General features: G+C 47.8%; 1 protein-coding gene across 1 annotated transcript in view; it reads right to left on the bottom strand.

Moving 5' to 3' along the window:
- Nucleotides 1–22,573, bottom strand: part of LOC120841018 (ficolin-1-like) — a 107,954-nt gene that overhangs the window by 67,401 nt on the left and 17,980 nt on the right. Inside the window, exon 2 of the mRNA XM_042289806.1 lies at nucleotides 8,800–8,936. Within this exon, the coding sequence (XP_042145740.1) occupies nucleotides 8,800–8,936 (137 nt within the window). The remainder of the gene's footprint in view (nucleotides 1–8,799; nucleotides 8,937–22,573) is intronic.

Below are 22,573 nucleotides of genomic sequence, written 5' to 3'. Positions count from 1 at the left end.
GTGTTTCTTTTTTTTCCCCTTTTTTTGTAAAGAGGGCATGTTACAATTCAGAAGTATGAACTGTGTATAGAATAATAGGGGAAGAGATCCTTTTGTTCAAGTTTGAGGGTGGGTGGATGTTGCCTCATCGCGTCGACCTGTAAATGTTGTCAACGTTCTTGCATTGTGTGATGAAGGCTGTGGCGCTTGATCTGTATAACTTTGTCCTTTTGTGTTGGTAGAGATGACCTTGAGATTGAGACTACATAAGGAGGTGGACTAAATAAATGAGTTAGCTGAGTTTGAGACGTCGTCCTGTCTGTTTTCAGTTCCTTCTACGTTTTGATGTTTCTTCTCTACCCCACTCTCAGGTTAATTCAACATGATTAATATTCACCAGCTCGCCTGCACCCTCACGATTTTTTTTATAATCATCCTTTCGAAGGTCGCTGGGACATTGCACAGACCCAACGGCATTACGTTGAAATGGTCGAGGCCGTCAGGTGTGACGAACGCTGTTTTAGGTTTGTCAGCATCAGCGACCGGTATTTGCCAGTAGTCAGTCCGGAGATCCATCGATGAAAAGAAGGATGACCCTTGGAATGCTTCTAGGGTGTCGTGGATCCTGGGCAGCGGGTAGACATCTTTCCTGGTTACTTTATTCAGACGGCGGTAGTCTACGCAGAAGCTCCAGGACCTATCCTTCTTTTTTACGAGGACGACGGGTGGCGACCAAGGGCTAAAGGAAGGCTGGATGACTTTCTTCTCCAACATTTCGGTGACGTGCTGTTGGATCACTTTGCGCTCTGTGGGTGAAATTCGGTATGGTCTGCTTTTCAGTGGGCGTGCCTCTCCAGTGTGAATGTGATGATGGACAACGGATGTTTGAGCAAGGGCTTGGCTGCTGAAGTCAAATATATCAGAATAAGCTTTAAGCAGGGTGGCTAAATGATGTTGGTCCTCGGGAGGCAAACTAGCGTCCACCATCCTTGTAAAGTTGTCACTCATTTCGCGTGCAGAACCGGGTAGACAAGTAGGGGGGTACAAAAGTTCCGAAAGAGTGGCAATGTGGTGTTCCTGATACATGGTCATATTGGCGACACGAGTGTTCCGGGGAAGTATTTGCGACTCCGTAGATGCGTTGGTGAGACAAAGACAAACGCTGCCTTCTACTAGGGACACGATGGAGTATGGGGCGACAATACTTTCCTTCGCAAATAGTGATTCAACAGGTTCCACTAGTCCAGAGGTGCCTATAAACGACGGGTCGGCTGTGAGCGCTACGGCAACGGCAAATAGTGGTGGCAAAAGAAGGTCGTCGTTTGTGCGAAGGGTCATGTTTTTCGAATGGGAGTGATCAGCGACGGGGTCGATGCAGCTCAGCTCTAGTTCGCCTCTAGCGCAGTTTATGAAGGCGTCTGTGGACGTCAAAAAATCCCAGCCTAAAATAACGTCAGCGACGCAGTTGGAAACGACGAGGAATACCACAATATAGGATAAGTCTGCAATGAGAATGGACACTGATGCAGATCCGAGAGGTTGCACCAATTCGCCGTTACCCATGCGCAATAGGTGTCCGTTGGCTGGAGTAAGCGTAAGCGGCGGCAGACATTGTCTGATATGCATGATTTGGCGGCTCCTGTGTCGACCAAGGCGGCGCATGTTTGTCCTGCAATATGAACGTTGAGTGCCGTCCGTCCAATAAAAGGAGGATTTTCGGCAACTTCTGGCAGTGCAGCCTGACCACCGGTGGCACCACAGGCTGCCCTCCTTAGTTTGACGACGGCGTCGACGCTGCGGCTGCGTGGTTGAAGGGTGACACTGATCGGCGGCGTCTGGGGTACGGCGAGGGTGATCGGCCGCGGGGGTCTTGAGGTGTTTGTGAATCGATTGCAGAGCGGCGTGCGTCGGAGGAGCGGCTGTCGTCAAAATCTCTCGAATAGAGAGACGGATTGCCAGGTGCATGATAATAGGCGTTATTATCAATTCGTCGACGGCAGTAACGGGCGATGTGACCAGCTGTGTGACAATAGAAGCACACCGGGCGCTGGTCGTCTGTTCTCCAAATATCGGTGCGTCGCTGTTGTCCTTAAATTCGTCGGGGGGGTTGGGGGCGGTGTAGGAAGGACGTCTGGTAGCGGGGTTGCGTGTCACACAGCATTGGGCAGCAGGGTGTGAGTGCTGGTGGTGCTGGCACGTACGTAGGGGTAGGCGAAGCGAGTGGTTGGAGAGCAGCTCGTACTTCGTCCTGTACTACCTTCCGCATAAATTCGGTGTCGCTCCGTTGGTTTGGGGCGACATCTGACGGTCGTGGTGTGCCGAAGTACGCCAGAAGTTCCTGGCGGATGATTTGCCGAATTAATTGTGGGAGGTCGGACGCCGTTGTGGTCTGTGGGGACACTTCGGGCAGGCGTTCGAAGGGTGCCTTTGTTATGCGGGCGCTCTGCAACTCCTCCTACTTCTTGCACTCTGTAATGAGGCGCTGAACAGTTGGAGGGGATTTTGGAGCTACGATTGAGAATAGCTGGTGTGGTAGCCCTTTGAACAAATGCCGGATTTTGTCTTCTTCGGTCGTGTTAGTGTCGACGCACCGACCCAGGTGAGGGACGTCCTCAATGTAGGACGTGGAGGACTCGGTTGTAGTTTGATACCTTCGGGCAAGTTTATCTTTCGCTTGTTGTTTGCGGCGTTCGGGTTTGCCAAATATTTCCGCGAAGCCGAATTGGAATCTGTCCTAGGAATTTATTTCTTCTTCGTGATTATCAAACCACTGGAGTGCGGTATCCTTCATGAAAAAAAAAAAAAAACATTCGCGAGCTTGAGAGTATCGTCCCACCTGTTATGTAGGCTAGCCCGGTCGTAACTTCTTAGCCAGTCGTTGACATCGGCCTCTGGTGCTCCATTGAAAACTGGTGGATCTCGCTGGCGGTTCTTGATAAGCAGTGGAGCGGGTGGTCCGCCTCGTCCGGCATTGCGTTGTGCGTTGAACGTCCGCTGCGAAGCTCCAGGGCCGATCGCGATAGCACAGGAACCGAGAGGTTGGGAATCGTCTGCACCTCCACCACTTGCGAGGGTGTTTATGAGAGACGTATTTGATGGTGCGATGTGGGAAGACCAGAGGCGATCAATGGCGGAACAGCCGAATCGCTCTCAGCTCGCGTGGCGAAAACATGTAGCGCGCGCCCCTATTTCCCAAAGATGTGCGTCGTCGTCTTCGTAACAATATATGTATATATGTGTATATATGTATATATAAATATATCAGGGTGTCGAACCGGAACCGAACCGAACCGAAAACCGGAGCCGAACCGGTATTTTTTCCGGAACTGAACCCGAACCCGAACCGTTATATTGTTATCGCGATGAACCCGAACCGGAACTGAACCGGAAAAAAAATAACGGTTACCGGCTCATGTCAAAACGGTTCGGCCACGCGCTGTTGACAATGAATGTGCTATCAATGCTATTTGTTTTTTAAGTGCCGTCAACTGACACACACCTCGCTTACATATTTTTCTTCTCCACACAGTCTTAGGAATATAAACGCTGCATTCATGAATCTTGACAAACGCTGCATCCATGAATCTTGACATAGGAACCAGTATTGCGCTGGTCGCGGCTTGCACGGAAGAAAAAGAATTGGAAGACTGTGCAAAAAAAAAAAAAAAAATCGCGTCACGGGATTTCATTTTTCTATAATATCGTAAATCGTAAATGCTGCTGTGTGCACATTTCATAAATCGTTTCTAGAACGCGCGAGTTCTTGAAGCTTGCTTCCATCGGAATGAGAAGAGAAAAGGCTGTGGAGCTTGATAATAATGCATCCGGTTTCGTATAGGCACTTAGAAGCTAACATATTTGTGAGACAGCGAACTCTTCTATTTTAATATTTATCCTATTACGTCCTAATGAAAACTTCTTTAAGGGTCTAATTTGAGTTACCGAAGGCAAATTCAAATAAAGAAAGCTGTATTTTCTCCCCACTGTTCCTTCCATTGCTTACACGCCGAGGTGGCGGGATAGTTAGCGAGTTCTACTTGTAAGTGGGTTTGTAAGGAGGTCGCGGATTTTACAGCTACTGCGTCAGACCCAATTAGATGAAGTCCGAATGCGTAAAAGTCGGTGAGGTAACCTTTGAGTGCACATAAAGAAACCATTCCTGGTAGAAATCCCTGAGCTTTACACTACACTCTAAAAAAAAAAAAGGGTGTCAAATGGTGTATTCCTACACCCTTTGTCCCATATAATACACCCCAGAATTTCAATTCGACGTACAATGCCCTACAGTCGAACATTGGGCCCGAAAGTTTACGAGGGGCTTGATAGCCGTGTGGTACAACATTTTAAATAGCTAAAGTACGTATCAAAGACCACATAAAGAAAACACCGAGCTTTTACAGTAGGGCCAAGAAAACCCGAATTTTTTTTTTTCGTGTTCAGTAAAACGTACATTAGCTATTTCAATAAGTTGTACCCCACGGCTATCAAGCCCCTCGTAAAATTTCGGGCCATCTGTTCGACTGTAGGGCGCTGTACGTCGAATTGAAGTTTGGGGGTGTATTATACGGGACAAAGGGTGTAAGAATACATCTTTTGACACCCTTTTTTCATGAGGCTGTACGATGTATCCCGTTTCGTATGTGCTGATTTCAGATGTTTTATTTGTAATTTATTTTGATGTTGCAATTTGTCACTTATAATTTCCGAACCGGTTCGCGGATCGAATTAATCGAACCGGAGCTGAACCGGAACAAAATAAATTTACCTGAACCTGAACCGTAACCGAACCCGTATTTTTTTCGGTTCGACACACTGATATATAATATATATATATATATATATATATATATATATATATATATATATATATATATATATATATATATATATATATATAACTGAGAAGAAAAGAGAACCCTTGGTGAAAACAGCAACAACGGACGGTTTATTTTTTTACGTTTCGGCCGGCGTCCGGTCTACGTCAGTTTTCCGGATAAAGGCCGGACTCCGGCCGAAAGGCCGAGGATTAAACCGTTCGTTGTTGCTCTTTTCAGCAAAGATTTTCTTTTCTTCTCGTATGTATATATATATGTATATGGGTGATTTAATCTCCAATCGTGTAGGGAGAAATGATGGGTCCTAAAAGATTCCGTAAAAAATATACGTTCTTTCAAAATATGTTACTAGAACAACACTGCAAATTAGAACTGCAGAATTTGTTTTTTGTTTTTGAGATTTTGTTTATGAAAGGGCAGAAGGTAGGTCTGACGATTTCAGCTGTTATCATTTTTGACATATTTTAGAGTCTCGCAACGTTTAGATTATCTTTTTCACAACACTGGTATTTTTTTTTTTACAGCTTTAATACTTTATATATCAGGGTTAAAGTACACTGGAAGTGTGTCTTTTTATTTCATTTTATAAAATAAGGATTCCTGAATCATGCATCTTTGACAATAATGGGCCAAGTTTGAATCGAGCTAGCTATCGATGTAAAATTATTTAGACACAAAAACATATCCATTGGAAGGTTCTATCCAAAAGCGCTGTTAGGGCGCAGACGTTTCACGTCAGGCGAATCTGGTTCCTGCGCACGCGCTGTGCCCACACCTCGTGAGGGCTTGTTTGTAAACAGCGCGTTGACCGATAGAGCCTATCAATCATATAAACAATATCATCCATAACAACCATATGGACCATACAAACCAAATCAGCCGTACCAACCGTACGACCCGTCTCAACCATATGACGCGTACCCCATATTGCTATATGAAAATTCGCACGAAAAATGTAGGGACGCTTTACACATGCGACAGATTAGAACCGCCATTGCTGGGCTTCCCGAATCGAGATACCAAGCCACTAAAACGGGCTTTGACGAGCCTCCCCAAAGGTCAATGCTGGGGAGACACAGTCGAATCTAAAATTGCAATAACTTGTCCTGCGGTGGTAATGTTGGAGCGAAGTGATCAAAATAAGACGAAACACAAAATGAAGGTCGGTTATGGCGGCACCCATGAACAGCTGCTGCATACCGTCTATACGCTGTTTTTTTTTTTAATAGGGACTATTTAGAAACTGTAATATTCTTAATCTAAGTATAGTTTAAAAGACACAACACTGTAAATATGAAAAGAACAGCTAAAACTACAACATTGAACGTCATTTTAAGAAAATACGGTTTTTCATATATGAGAAGCTTTTTATGTGTTTCTATAAATGCAATAAAATTTATTTGAGATATATTGTCATATTAAGCAGTGCGTTTGAAAAGACACATTTGCACCTGCATTCTACGACGCTTACCTCCGTCATTTCGTTGTTCACTTAAGTATTAGTTATTTTTGTAACATGATCATAGATTTTATTGATTCTCGAGTGCACACACAGTTCGCCGAAACTTATGCATCGATAGTATTCATAGTATAATACGGTAAGGGGTTCTTCCGCACAGTCAGTTGGTTTACTTAGTAATCTACGGAACTGTAAATCATATATAGGACGTTTAAAAAGTTTTCCGTTAACTAAAGGCTCCCGAAAGGAAACAAAAATCCAAACAATCTGGTTAAGACACGCCGGTCAAACGATACATTTGGCGTGATAAAGAAATTTAGAGCAATATTGACGGCGAGAGGTTTATTTGAAATTCTGCGTGCCAAGTCCATGACGTCACTGGTCCTTCCGGAATGGCCATCTCGGTCGTGAAGGCGAATCCGCTCCGCCGCTCCTCCCCGCGCCCGGAACGCCGAAAGAGAAAAAAAGTGGAAAGGAGGTGCTGCCGACTAAAGCGCAGACCGCATGGCGCGTTTTCTGCACGCGAAAACGCGACGCGCTATGAACGCTCGCGCGGAAGCTGACGCAGGGGCACCCGCATGCAGACAAAGCCAAGCACCGCCGGCCGCGCGTTATCAGCGTTGCCAGATAACAGCATTCTCAACACGCGATGTAAATGTTGACACAAATACTACAAAATGACACACGAACGGGTTTGTGTGACAAAAGGAGCGTCTTTTCAATTTTTATATGGAAAATAAAAATGCTTTTAAACACTTTGAAATGTGCTGAATACGAAACAGCGTACTGCGCAGGATCACGTGATGGGCGAGAGCCGCTTCGACGCCTCGGAGCGCGCGTCTTGTTCTGGGTCGGCTAGAAAGCAACGCTCCCGCGAAAACGCGCGGCCGCGCGCAGGAAATGACGTTGATTTGACGCCGATTTGACGCCGACGCGCCTGAATCGCGAGCAAAAACGCTCCATGCGGTCTGCGCTTAAATCGCGTCTCGCGCCGTCATTATGGGTGTCATTTTTTTTTTTTCGCTTAAAATTTATTTCCTGATACGCGTGTCCCAACCGGACTGTTTAAAAAATATATTTTTTTCAAGGGAGGGGGGGGGGGGGGGGGGCGGGTGAGGGCCCTTTAGTCGAGCACCTGTGGGGAAAAAGCGTTCGTAGTAGGCGTTGCCGGAGGGAAGGCGGGGGGGGGGGGGGGGGGGGGGGGGGCTGCGGCAGCTACACGAGAGCGCGCGCTCGGCCGCCGCTGTCGTGTCAGGCGTTGCCGAGGGGGGGTGGGGCTGCGGCCCCTTCCGCTCCTCCCGGCACCGAGGAACATGGCGGCGCCTGAGGTATCTATTTCGCCAGCGACCGCAACCTCGGCAATTGCGAAACGTGGCCGACCACGCCAGTACACTGCATACGAACTGAGGGAACGAAAGATAACATTTATGCTTTCGCATTCCCAACTCATAAGAAAGCTGAGGTGTCCTCGGAATTATATTTCTTCTCTCTCTTCTTTTTCCCGGGTTTCTTCTTCATTCCGAAGGTTTTTTTTTTTCCTTCTTCCGAGGGATTTTGGGTTGAGGGAAAAAAACGGCTGAGGCATTGAAAGTGGCTTCGGGGGCCTCATTAAATGTCGGTTGCTAGTTGAAAGAACTCTACTACAGTGAACTATAGGTCACTATAACTGCACTGTCTGTCCTCGTGCCCACATGTTTTATTGTTTCGTGCTTTTCAAATCATCTTTACCAACCCGCTCAAAGTTAATTTTCGTTCTCTGGTGGTCTGGAGGTTTCCGCGTCGGATTAAAACACTTTCAAAGCTCCGGTTTGGTAGTGTTCGAACATCACAATCTGTCGGCCTCGAAGATTTTGGCGGCCGGGAGTCAACTTCTGACGAGGAGAGGTGTAAACACGCGCTTTTATGGGTTCGTTACGAAAGCAGAAAAAAGGGGATGTTTTTGTTGACGTCGGGTTTACGATAGCACAACAGGGCTCCCCTATCAAGAGTGATGGAAATAAAGCTATTATTATTATTATTATTAAGCTCCATTTAGTGAATGTTGATGGCGAAGAAAGGTTTTTGGCACATTTACTCAAATTCAAGCTTTAAACTCAGCAGATAATTGCGAAACGTGCTCATTCGTCGTAACGACGTTTGAACAGTATTTGGTTAGTCTGCCAGAGTATGGAAATTGTTGCACGCCGTAGATGAGAAATGTTTCCAGTGGAGTACGAATGCTAACCTGCGGTTTTTAGGGTGAGCCACGCAGTGCATAGCAATACACGAACTCGTAAAGATATATGATAATGATCCAGTTTGAACGGGCTGACGTGGAGACTGAATCAAGGATCCCGGGGTTCTGCAGCTGGAGCCTCCAATTCACGTGCTCTTAGTTGTGGTGCATTAACACAATCAACTACTGACACCCCTTAAAATTGTTGCACTGCCCCTTTTGAACGATCTTGCCTGTTCATCAAAATAAAAAGGGCAAAGATATCTTTAAAAGTGCAATTTGTATTCTCTCCTCTATGAGGAGATACTTACTGTCCATCCGCCGCCATCGGTCTCCATGTCACATTCCACGTCTACTGATTTGTCGCGAGGATAAATTGTATATTTTGTTTTCGTGCTGCTGCGTTCCCTCATTTTTATCTGGGAACAGCTTACCGTTCGATTTCCAGCTGAAAAAGAAAGGTGCGTAAAGCAGACATTACTTATCAAAGTTTCAAGGAGAGGGACTTCGTAAAAATCCGCCGGTGGTTCGGCCAGCGGTGCGGTACATCGGTTGTTAATTTATCACAAAAGGTCAGACATGCGAAGTGAGCGACGCAGGAGAACTTTGCTAAAATTTCAAACATAAAAAACGCGGGTCTTGTATATTATTTCGCATAGGAAACAAACGCGCGCGTACACACAGACTAAACAATTGAAACAAAGTTGTACAAAATACTCAATAACAGTATTTAAGTTACCAAATACCTGCTTCATAAAGTATTTAAACTACTACTCAAGTTACGTACACTGTAAAGTATATGGAGTAGAGTACAAACACTTGAAGATACATCCGCGTTGCGTAATTTTTATCGACGTCTATGACAAACACAATTATACAGTTGAGAAAATCTTGTTTACCAGAATGATTTATTTGCACGCGACAGCATAAAACGACAAAAAAAAATCGTAGGGCTATTCTATGCAGTCCAACTATAAGGAGCATGAAATCACTGATACAAGTTACACACCATTTATGGGACAAAAGAAAGGTCGCTTTAGCTATAGTGACATTGCTGAATATCACTTCTTGTGGCGCCATTAGACCCATCTTTTGAGGGGACACTACCACTCCCCAACGTTTTTTAATAGTTTGCCAGGGGATTAATATAGTGTCAGAAAACTACAGAATCAATATTTTTCTACAGCGTCACATATATTTTGAATGAAGTCAAAATACGCAACTGCTCAAAACCAAAACCGAAACTGGATTGGGAGGAAGAAGAAATATAGAGGAGAAAGTTACCGAAAGGCACGTGGATGTGCAACTTTTTTTTTTCAATCAACTTGTTTACAGTCTTTTAGAAGCTACGAAAAAAATGGGCATCATATTTTTGTCAACTCTTTGTATTGAGTGAGTGCCTTGAATGAGCCATAAATTTGATTATCTTTGGTGGTTGTGTCTAAACCATAGAAAACGGCACGTGTCCACGAAGAAGAGAGTGAGCGGGAATCAAACCGGCCACTTCTCGATCGGCGGTTTTCGGGTGGAAAGATAATTACTTTCGAGCCGCAAATTGTGTTTTGTGTAATTGAGGTTTTATATGTCATGTAAAAATAACAAATAAAAACCTTCGCCACCTTAAATACCCTGTCAGTGTTCCTTTAACTACAATTCATAATCCCTAAATGGGGAGTTCACTATAAACGAACACGGGATACTGAAATGAGTGAATGAAAACAAAGAGAGCCCACATATAATAGCCATGGCACTGGTCACACCTTCTTCAAGTCGGTTGCGTTCAGACAGAAAGGCACTCAACGTTAGGGTATGCTTTGCTGGCATTTTAAGAGGTCATCCTGCTCGCGGTTCGTTTCCTCCAGTTTTCTGCTTATCAATGTTCGCTCACAGACTGTTCGCGAGAGCAATGGGTGCTAGACTGACGGCAAAAAGAAAATAAATAACAAATAAAAAACATTGACGTTTTTCTTTATAGTGCAAATTAAATGCAAAGGGGCAAGCGAGCTGGACAGTAATGATGAAAATAATCCCTTGAGAAGGGGAACAAGAGGGACAAGGGACAAACATGAATCTCCAAACACGTTTTTCTGTAGCGGGGTCAAATATACAAAAAAAAAACAGTGTCTTCTTTTTGTCTCCGTAGTATAAAAGAGTTGCAGTGTAAAAAAGTACTGTACATCAATACGTTATTTTTTTTTGCATTAGGCAATAGAGGGCAGCATCTGCAATCAGCGAAACATGGAAAAATATGTCACACCTTTTGTTATTTAAACAATAAAGATTAAATCTAGCACTTTCACCGTCACATACCGTAAAAACCCGCATATAATACGAACCCGCGTATAATACGAGGCATGATTTGAGGACCGCAAAGAAAAAAAAAAGTTTTATCCGCGTATAATATGAAACAATTTAAGGACCGCGAAAATATTCCGCCTAAAATGCAACCCAGGAAGTCTTAAGAAAAACGTATATTTGCGTCGTAATTGAACCTTAATCACTGTCATCACTTCCATCAGACTCCTTGTCCGATGCCTCCTCCCTCAGGCAGTCGTCTTTAGTGCCGTCGAGCACATTTGAAATTCCGTACTTCTTGAAAGAGCGAGCGACGGGCGTGCACCATGGCAGTGAAAGCCCGGCGCGGCGTATAATGCGAACAACCCATTGTACCCAATGTCGGCTCATCAAAGTTTTCTGGCCCTCTCTTGCATCAGCTTGATGTCTACGGCGACGTGCCGTTCACGTTCCTCTTTTACAAAGTCGCCGAGACTTGCCTCGACGTCGGCGAGCACGCCATTTTTTGGGCCTCCAAAGCTTCTTCTCGTTCCGTTGCACGGGAACAGAGCTTGCTTTCGTCGTCTCCATCCGCGGATGCCGCCTTCATTTTCGGCGAATTGTCGCCCGGCAGCACTGTTGCCGATGTCTTCCGCAACCAAAATTACTTTTCTTTATGAAGGCGGCTGAGCATCGTTTTCGGCGATTCGCGCCGACGCCATTGCCTAGCCTGACCGTGGATACATGGTGGCTTCTCGGACATTGTGATTTTAATGATGATGATGATAGCTGTTTTGAACGCCATATTGCTACGAAACCGAAACCACGTCAAACTGCGTCAGATCGCGCCTCATAGAAGCTGAAAATTGTTGGGACCCACGTATAATACGAACCGAAAATTTTACATGGCAAAATTTGAAAAAAGCCTCGTATTATATGCGGGTTTTTACGGTAATTAAGAATCAATAGCAAGAAAAGGGCAAGGGATTGAACTCCATTGGCATGGGGTGGGAAGTTATTATATTATAGGTAGCAAAATATAACCACACCGAAAACCAGCAGGCTGTTTTGACGCTGTGCTAATTTGGCAAGTGCTCTTCTGTCACTGTGCTGTTTGAACGCCGTTTTCTTCTGACGCCGTGCTGTTGAGACGCGTACTGTTTTGACGCGTCCTGTTCTGTCGCTGCGCACTTTTGATGCCGCACTGTTTTGACCTTGTTGTTTGCTGTTTTGTCGCGTGCTATTTTGTCGTGTGCTGTTCTGTCGCTTTCCCGATTTTTCGGGAAACTTGGACGTCAGCGCACACGTTTTACAGCGGCGAGGCCCCGAAACATGGTTTTCAAACCCGGCAAGAAAAGAAGCGGCAGCTCGAGGAAAGCGAGGAGCACGAGCGGACATTCCATCGCTCGGGAGAAGTGTGTTTGGGCGTCTCGCCGCAGCGAGGCGCCTGTCACGTGGCTTTCCTCTCATCCGCTGTCTGCTGCCCTACCTTTTCAATTTCCGCGGCCGCTTCTCGTGGCTATCTGCCAGGCTTTGTCAGTATAGAGAAGGATATGCTTTTAGACATGGACTTCTAGCGCGAGGGCTCTATCTGCAGAAGAGCGCTTCAAAGCAGCGACCTTGAGCTCTCGTGCTTTTACCATTGGCCGCATTCAAAGATTAAGCGTGAACGGATCGTAGGGAGTATTCATTGGCGGCCATAGTTGTATGCGCGACTGCTGAGCGCGTGCTGACGGTGAGCTTCCGCAGTTCTTTTGCAACTCGAATTCTGCATCATCAAGACTGCCGTTCTTAGCAGCCTATTATTGTGAGCTCGTTCTCAGCATGCCCTCCTAACATGGTACTCAAATATGTCGTCCAGCGAAGTCAGTCAGCACCGCAGAGAAGAGCTCATGTTGACTCGCGTCGTGATTCTTTCTTTCCGGTTATTATCGGCCACTGCCGCAATATAGCTTTCCAGGGGAACCCAGGAGACCTTGCAACGAAGAGAATTCTGGGGCTGTTCGGACGTACGCCCGTGCCAGACTCGAACGCTTTGCATATCCTGGTGGCGGCACTATTCATTCTTTCCTCTCATTAAAAGCTCACAACACACACAAAAAAAAAAAATAAAGCGAAGGGAAAAGAATGTTATCACTTATTCTGTCTTGCTTTGATAAGAAGAAAAAGCAGCGGACGAGAACGGGCGTATTTTTGGCGTTCCCGATATGCTCGGCCCCAAGGAACGTTTATGACTGCCTAATCCAGTTCTAAACTCAACGTGGATTGTCGGGGGGGGGGGGGGGGGGGGGGGAGGCAACCCCGGAGAACCCGAATGAGGTGAGCGGCACTTCCAGCGTTTTTTAGACAAACCCATGGCAATATAAAGAGATGGACATGAACGCCGGTTGTCAAGATGGGCTCACCGCCACTGCCGCGGAGATTCCGACGAGTCAAACGGTGGGTATGGCCACCATTCTCAAGCCCCCGACGTTTCAAGTACCAGAATACTTTGTTTTTAGTGAGTCAACACAACCATCTCTAAACCAGCCAGGCTCCGATGAGCAAGTTTTAAAGGCCGATCCTCTCGAGTATATCAAAATAACATCTCATTGAAATTCTGAAAAATATCCTCGGAGACTCGCATAATTCCGTGCCCCCCCTTCCCCCCCCCCCCCAAAAAAAAAAAAAAAAAAATAAGCGGGCCGAGCCGCGTAAAAGGCACTTCAAAAAGAAATCGAAGCCAAGATGGTGACAGATCTCCCGGAAAAGCACAGAGAAACGAAGTGCGATTCTAGCGCCGCCGTGGTGGCTGCGGAAAGCAGAACGTCACTCTTCAAGAACGCAGAGTCGGGGAGTGGCGCTCTGGCGAACCCTACCGAAGAAAAAGAAGACGAGTGGAAGACAATCATGAGCAAGAGGAAAAGGAAGTGTCTCCACCGAGGTTCAGCTCAGCTTCAAGCACCTCCGCGACCCAAAACTCCGAAGAAGTGGCAGTACGAGTACAAGATCCGCCTGGCGCGATCTAGAGTCTCAGTCAAGACGCTCCTACCAAAACTGGAGATACATCTGCAAGGCACAGAAATAGCCACTGCATTCTCTATGCACCTCATCGAAAAGGCCAACACGATCTCGGTCCGCGTGGACTCGAAAGAATCGACCGAATGACTTGAAAAGTTTAGGGTGGTCACCATCAAGGAACAGAAAATCCCGTCCAGGTGTTTAGAACCTATGGCCCTACCTACAGCAAGGGTGTTATCTATGATGTCTACCCCCTCCAAGAGGACCATCAAGATGACACGCTGAATATCGAGATTGAATTCGAGAAGATTCACGTAGTTGCGGCTCGCCGGCTCGGAAAATCATATACTGCAATCCTAACATTTGACGGTGGGAAACTATTATGATGCGTGGTCTACGGGAAGAGGTTCATGCGACTGTCCCCCTTCAAGCCAAAAGCGGTTACATCCAGCAACTGCCACCGCACCGGCCACAAGGCCGAGATCTGTCCCAACGATTCTGTGTGCCCGCGCTGCGGAACTCAAAACCCAGCCCCGACCAGCCCTACGCAGGAACCTGCGTGCCGACATTACCCCTTTCTGCCAAAGGTGCAAGAAGAAGGGCCATCTTTGGACGAACCGCCAATGTCCGACGGGGCAAGGAATCAACAAGAAGATGAGAGAGGAAGTTTATAGCTACCGAGAGCAGCGCATGCTCCAGGAACAACAGCAACTGCTTCAACAGCGGCAGCACCAGAGGCAGCCCCAGCAACAACAAGCCGAAGCCGAAGTCAGGGCAAACAGAGTCCCGATCTCCCCAAGCGGCTCCTTGTGGATCAACAAAGCGATGCAAGGCACAATGCCCTCACCGCCATCCAACTTGACGGCCAAAATTCAAGAACTACGCAGCAAGTTCAACTTCCCGAAGGCTGAGCTGGACAACGTTCACGCGGCGCTCAAGGCACAGCAAGAGGAAGACAAGAAACACTAGTCGATCTGGACTCAGGCCAGATCACTCTGCAGCCTGTCCCCACAATAGCATGATAAGGGTTCTCAAGTGGAACTGCCGGAGTCTCGGCCAGCGAGCAGCTGAGCTACGACTAAAACTACTGGACGTACCCGACGAGCACCCTGACGTTCTTTTACTTCAAGAAGCTCACTCCATACAATTCAAATTTTGGCAGTATTTATGCTACCCACGCCCTACGATCACCCCAGTGACAAGACAGACAGACCTGTCATCCCCCTCCAAACCAAGTTATGCAGTGGCCTACATGCGCAGCGTTTGGCCTCAGCACCAAATTGAACCCAGGCAGTTTTGCACTGAAAATCAAGAAGTCATCGCGGTGCGAACCTCGGTCCATAAGCACCACAACATCATATTCGTATCGGTCTACTACAGGCCGGGCATCAAGAAGGTCGACCACGGGTGGATCGCTCACCTACACCATTTGTACCCGAGAGACCAGAAGCTGTACGGCGGAGATTTTAATCTTCAACACACTGCTTGGGGCTACAATTACCAGACGCAAAGAGGGACGATCTGCTGGGCGGAATGCAGACATTTCGACTTCATCTCGTTAATAAGCAAGGCGCGAAGACCAGGATGGCAGCTAGAGCCGGGCAAAAGGACACCTCGCCCGACATGACTTTAACTTCGAACACGTTCACGCATCATCGCAAATGGAAATGCCTCCCGGACAACTTGTGTAATGGCCACTTCACGATAGCAATCAAGTTCCCGCCAAGTCGTTAATTGAAGGACGGCACGATAAAGATGATAAATATCGTGCACTGGGATAAATTCAGAAAAATTCCTACAGGAGATGACTTCGTAGACTCCGGCTTTGAAGATCTCCTGCACAGCGTGCTCCAGGGAGCCATTATAGAATGCAGCGTGGAAGAAGACGCCCCTAGACCCGACCTTAATCTTCGCAAGATCTGGGCTAAGCGGCTTCAGTCGGTACAAAAGTACCGCAACGGTCGGAAGATCCCTGCAGCTCGCCATGATATCACGAGGGCTATGGTGGAGGCTAAAGGAAATTCCTCCGTAATTCCCATTCCCAAACCAGGAAATGCCAAGGGAAATATCGGCAATTACAGACCCATGTCGATGACTTCCTGCGTTTTCCAAACCATGGAAAGGATGGTACTCACTTGCATGAAATGGTTTCTGGAGTCTACCAGCGCCTTCCACCCTGCACAGAAGGGCTTTCGCCCCAGCCTAGGCACACAGAAAAGCCTGATTCTCATTTCGGCCGGCATCATCCGAAGCAAAGAAAGCAAGCTCGAACACTCAGACGCAATCGTTGCTCGACATCAAAAGCATTCGACTCTTTACCCCATGAATCGATCAATTGAGAAGCAAGGACACCGGGACTAACAAGCATAACCTTGAATTTCATCAAAAGTTTCTTAGAAGGGAGAACATACACAATGGTTTGTGGTCTTTTCGAGAGGGTTAACACGCGAGTGAACCGGATCGGAGTCCCCAAGGTTCTGCACTCTCGCCGACCTTATTCAACATAGTCATGGCCACCCTGCGGCACGAACTCGTCAAGATAAAAGATTTAGGATTCACGGTGTATGCCGACGACGTTACCATCCTGTCGAAGAATCACATGAGCATAGCTGCGCAGCAAGAATCTTTACAAAACGTACTGGACGTGATTGAAGCTCATCTGGCCCGGGTCGGGGATAAATGCTTCACCAGAAAAGACCAACTACATCGTCATAGCATCGAAAGCACTTCAAGACAATAAGATCGCTGAGCAGATGAACCTCATACTTGCGCGGAAAAAAATCCAGCCATCTCCCTCGATCAATATATTGCGAATCACGATCGAGGAGAACGCATCTGCCTACGCTTAACTAGAATACACCATCGAACACTGCAGCTCGGCACTTTATGTCATTAGGCGAATATGCAGTGCCCGAGGAGGTGCAACCGTAGCCATTGCCGAAGGGATGTACACGGCCCTTGTAGTATCGCGAGTGTGCTATGGTGCCAGGCACTTCTGGCTCAGGAAGGGACAGTGGCAAAGACTGGAAACCCTTAACAACCAGCCAAGACGGGAGATCACGGGTCTGCCGAAGTTTACCCCCCGGGGTGAGCTCTGGACTTTAGCCGGCATCAATGATCTGTACGACGTTGTAAAGGCTCGCATGGATGACCAGGACGAAAGGCTTGAGTTCACAACCCAAGGCAGGGCCATCGTTGAACTTCTAAGAAAGACTACTAATTACCTTCCAAACTCTCCGCTAGTCTTCCTTCTCGGGAAGACCTGACGGAGGTCACCTACAGCAAGCCCTTACCCCGCGAGGGAGACGCCGAGCAAGTTGCAAGACGAGCCAAGGCGCACATCAAGCTAGTTGAAAGCTAGGACCGGAACCACACTGTTGCTGCCTAAACGGACATGGCAAGCGTCGAGAGACCGATACCCTGAAAGTCGGTCGCAGTCGATTTCCCTGCTTTAAACAGAAATCATCACCAAAATATCCCAGCCAAGTCCTCTACAAAGCAAGAAGAACTACATGCTACTTCGTGCTGTTCACTTGGCGCCTGTAAATGCATCATTAACTCTGAAAGCATACCAGGGAATCTTTGGATATTCTCGGATTCACAGGATGCCGTCAAGGAGTGCAGAACCCGAAACAGTCCTTGCAGACTTATCCGCCATATCAAGCATACTGTCTCGCAACTTGCAAATAGAGGTGTACAAGCAAGAACTGGATGGGCCCATGCCGGAATCCCAGGAAATGAAGGAGCAGATCGAATTCCCCGTCCCGTGTTTTTTAAATCCGGGCAAGTAGAGCTGCTTCCAGTACCACACGACCACGGGTAATTCACGGCTTGCGACCCAGTACCGACCCCATTCGACTACGCGGCGAGTACGATCCCAGAGAAGCCAGGATCCGAATAAGGGAAAAATACAGAACAAAACTAAAATCCCTGCAGACCCTGATCCCCTTCCCAGGAAGGATTTCGGTCGAAGGGCGAGAGTACTTCTACTAAGAATAAGGGCTAAAGCGACAATAGACCCGGCCAGAATTGCGACCTGGGGAAAAAGGTAGAAATCCGACCATTGCAAGAGGTGCGACACGGGCCTGAAGCACGACATGGCCCACATACTGTGGGACCGCCCTGCACTCGAGGAAGCAAGGAATAAACATCGATACCAAGACATCGCTACACTTAAAGGTTGGGTCACCCTCCCGGACAGGAACAAGACAAAAGACGGGTGTTACGAAGCCTCCCAGACATTGTTTTCGAGGCCAAGCAGGACATCCACATATACTTGCCTAACTCCTTAATCCTCATGCCAGCGCCCAGCCCTCGGAGTCACCGGCGCACTCTTTCTTACCCCAACCCTCTATTTGGTATTAAACGCTTTCCAAACCAAACCATGTCTTGCTTTCCGTCTGCCTTCTCTGCGTTCTGCAATCACGAACTGTTCAACCAACGTAAACTTTGTCTTCCCTTCTTGGATAATTTTACGTGCCGTACATCCGAGGGTCACAACGCGTACAGCAATTGCGGGGGAATTATATATCTCCGGAATGTTCTCTTACATTGACTCTTGGGCGATAACAGATGTTCGGGACTCTTCCGTCACACCCTGCATCCAAGCAGTCAATATAGTAAACTGGTCTGCATGGGACCAGTACATTACGGTGACTGCTTGGACGCTAAAACAAGATTAGAGCTCACAGACCCAGGTTGGACTGGGCACTCCGCTATATTACTACGGTGCCTGATGTGTTTCGCGTCCTATCCTGCCCATACATCGAAAATGGACCTGAAATGGCAATACATGGCGCCAGAGAAGCGGGAGTGCTATGCTGTCGGAGGTCGCGATCCTTGCGGTTGGCCTTCTAAATGCTGGCGAAAAGTACAAGCATACGCGAGTGTCACTGTCTTCGCGGCGTCCCAACTCGTGGCTGCCGGAGCTTCCGTGGTCTGTCACCAGCAGCAGAACAGGCGTCTGCCACATACACCCCCGCTGCTGAGACGCCGTCAGGATCACGACCGGCGACAGCATGACACTTAAATGACGTCATCAGGCATAAACCAAGGGACCACTTTTTTTACGCGAAAACCAACTCCCGCCCAGCTTTTTTTTAGTCTGTGTTGTCACGTGACATGACCCGCCGTAGTAATTCGGATCCATTTGGGTGAGACTTGGAACAGTCAGGAGGTGACAGTGGGTGACAGTTAAACGAGTGCTGTCGTCACCATTGACCTATTAGCCTAGGTGAACATATACTCATGGTGGAAGTTAGCTAATGAACTAAACTATGTTAATTAACCTTTTATTTTTTGCTATTACGGGTCAGGTTGCAACTGCATTATTGACATCAATTAATATTAGAGGGCAATCCAACAAAAAGCTGAAAAAAAGTAATCCTTTCCACTATGATAATCAATAAAGTTTCACGTGCTCTAATACGATTTAAAACGCGCGCCAAAAGCGCTCGGCAAGCCCTGCCCACAACGGCGCTTGAAAGAGTGACGCAGTCGTTTCAATGATGTCGCCATGATATCGGCGGCATGTCCTTAGTGGGTGCGCAGACGACAAAAGCGACGATGTGTCTAAAATGACTGCGGGATTTTTTTTATTGTGCGAAATTTGCACACAATTTTTAAATCAGCGTAAAAACGTAAATTTGAATTAAATAATATTGAAACTGCATTAACGTTTTGGCATTTTTTTTAAATTGGTTTCACCTCTAATTGTATTCTCGTCCATACAGCAATCGCAACATGACCAAACCAATAACACAAATATATAACTAACATATTTGAGCTATTCACTCAACTTACCATGACGATTGTCCTCTCATCTAATGTGCGCCGTGACAACACCTCCTAGATAAGAAAGCCTAAGTGCTTTCCTGGGTCAGCAAAGAAGGCCACCAGAGGTCAGAAATTGGACACGACTACGGCGTCACCGTTCGGCTTACAGTCGGGTTCTCATTGATTGGACACGAGTTCCAGATGACTGCTGACGCCGTACTCGTGTCCAACCTCTGGCCTAAAGTGGCCTCCTTTACTGACGCAAGAAAGCACTTAAGCTTTCTTATTAGGAGGTGCTGGCCGTGCCTGATAAATAGTGAAGACGACACTCGTTTAAACTTCACTGATCTTTGTTTTGTTTCTTGGAGTTAAATCTAAACCCCCTGTATGAAACTCGTTTCAGATACTAGTAATATGACGACAGAAAATTTAAATGCAAGTAAGTTATACTGTCAATAAAAAACGGTCATAGATGAGTTGTCTATAAACTATAAAGACCTCAGGGGCTGCTTGTCTATAAACTCCTGTTTACGGTAGTATTAAAAAAGTGAAAGCCGTTTACAACTCCCTGTAACCCCGAATTGGAGCTCAGCTCTTGAGGAGGATGAAGGAAGGGTACTCCTCCCCTCATTCTTTAATATTCTCCGGGGGGTCACCTGACCTAGGAGGGAGGGGGTCACGTGACCTCGGGGGGTGTCGCGTGACTTCGGGGGGGAAGGAGGGGGGTCACGTGACCTCGGGGAGGGGCCACGTGACCTGGGGGGTAACGTGACCTTGAGGTGACCTTGAAAGGGGTCATGTGACCTCGGGGGGTCACGTGACTGGGAGGGGTCACGTGACGTGGGGATGATCTTGAGGGGTCACGTGGGGTCATCTTGGGGTCACGTGACCTTGAGGTGACCTCGGGGTCGCGTGACCTTGGGGTGACCTGGGGTCACGTGACCGTGGATGACCTTGGTAGGGGTCGCGTGACCTTGGGGTGACCTTGGGGGGTCACGTGGCCTTGGGGTGACCTTAGTTACGCCGACGGCGACGGCGACACCGCTCAAGCCGGACACGGGCGCCTAAGAGCTGCACTCTAAAAATGAAAGCCGTTTACAACTTAACTCCCTGTAACGCCGAATTAGAGTGCAGCTCTTGAGGGGGAGGAGGAAAGGGTACTGAAGGTCCCCTGTTCTCGGGGGGGGGTCACGTGTGGGGTCACGTGACCTCGGGGTAGGGGGGTCCACGTGGGGGTCACGTGACCCCCCCCCCCGAGGGCCCGTGACCCCCCCCCCCCCCCCGTGACCTCGGGGAGGGGGGTCACGCGACCTCGGGGGGGGGGGGGTCACGTTACCTGGGGGTCACGTGACCCCCAGAGAAATTTTCCCGCTAGATTTAGCGGGTAAATTTTTCCGCTAGATTTAGCAGGGAAATTTTTCCGCTAGATTTTGCGGGGAAATTTTTCCGCTAGATTTAGCGGGGAAATTTTTCCGCTAGCTTTAGCGGGAAAATCTTTCCGTTAGATTTAGCGGGGAAATTTACGCATAATGCACCGCGCGGTTACGCCGACGGCGACGCCGCTCAAGCCGGAAACGGGCGCCTAAGAGCTGCGCTCTACAAAATTTAAGAGTACATTTGGTGTTATGATTTTGTTAAGCCTATGGTGTTTGTGTGTGTGCGTGTTTAACGCAGGCTGAGTAGGTTGTTGAGGTCTCGAGCTCGGTCACGACATGTTATTGTTGAATGGGTAAAAGCTCTTTCACACAGTCGCCTTTGAGTGTGTTGGACCGCGTTGAGTTCCCATGTAACGAGATAACACAGAGCCTGTAGTACAGAGAGGGTTTCACTGCGCGACGGGGGTCACGTGGTTTTTGGGTCGTTTTTTGGTCAATGCCCCGCATGCGCACTTGAGACCGATCTCCGCGAGAGACGTCCGCCATGAAATTTCAAGCTCTTCCCTTGGTCTGAGATGACACCCCCTTTCCCAGTGGAGGGGTGGGGTTGGGGGTGCAGGGGGGGGGGGACAGGGATGCGGAGGGGACTGTGATGTCTTGACTTGGTGTGCGGAGGGGGAGAAAGGGAGTCAAGATGCATGTGTAATTATAAAGTCGGCTGGTTTCCGGGTTGAGGGGGAAAGGGTCTCAAACGCAATAAACCTCCCCTCTGGCTACGCCCCCCCTCCCCCCCCCCCCCCCCCCCCCGTTATCTTTCGAATTGTTCCGACGCCTCTGAGGGCATCTTGGGAAAACATTCTTGGTCGCACTGGAGTGTTCGTTGGCAGGTGTGGAATCATTCCCGTGGAGCAGCGGATCAGCATTACCGACCTCGACGAGCTCTGACTTCAGAATCCCAAAGATCGGAGGATTGAAATGTTCGAGGCGTGTCTAGTCACTCTCTAACAAATTCATTGTGCAGAGGGAACCCGAAGATGCATCAATCAGTCCGTCTTTTTCTTTGTATTCTTGTGTTTCTTAAAAAAAATGTTTTTAGCTGGGAGGGCTAATCTAGTGCGCTCAGTGGCGTCACTGAAGGGGGGGGGGGGGGGGGGGGGGGGGAGACGAGCAGCCCCTTGTGCAGCGGTCAGGGGGTGCAGCTGGGCAGTAAATGGGGGGGGGGGGTGTCACGGTGGCCCAGCGCCGCGACGCCCCCTGACAGCGGAATGTTGTCGCTGATTCTAGCGACCCCGCGCTATGCTCTCGTTTGTTTTAGAAGAAAGCACAATTACATGGATGTACAAGGAAGATAGCGAGCATCAAATATATCTAAAAAGTATATCGAACATTATATAGTATGTACCGGGTATTTGTGAAAAACACGCACCCAGATTTCCGCTTGTGAGACATGCCAGCTGAATGAAGGAAGGAATATACAAGACAGAGAGAGAGACACAAGGTGCATACACATGCACTCCTCTGGACACAACCATTTACTGAATAACGACTTTTCTTTCGCTGACTTTCATTTAATGGATAACTTCTTTTCCTTTGTCGACTTTGATTATTGCCTAAATGAAATATTCATTATATTCATCACTTCAGTTTAGAAAAACCTTGC

The sequence above is a fragment of the Ixodes scapularis genome, unplaced genomic scaffold (assembly GCF_016920785.2).
Source record: "Ixodes scapularis isolate PalLabHiFi unplaced genomic scaffold, ASM1692078v2 PGA_scaffold13__105_contigs__length_92229423, whole genome shotgun sequence".
Taxonomy (NCBI): Eukaryota; Metazoa; Arthropoda; class Arachnida; order Ixodida; family Ixodidae; genus Ixodes; species Ixodes scapularis.
Note: the sequence above shows the minus strand (reverse complement) of the source record. Positions and strands in the feature narration are given on the sequence as shown.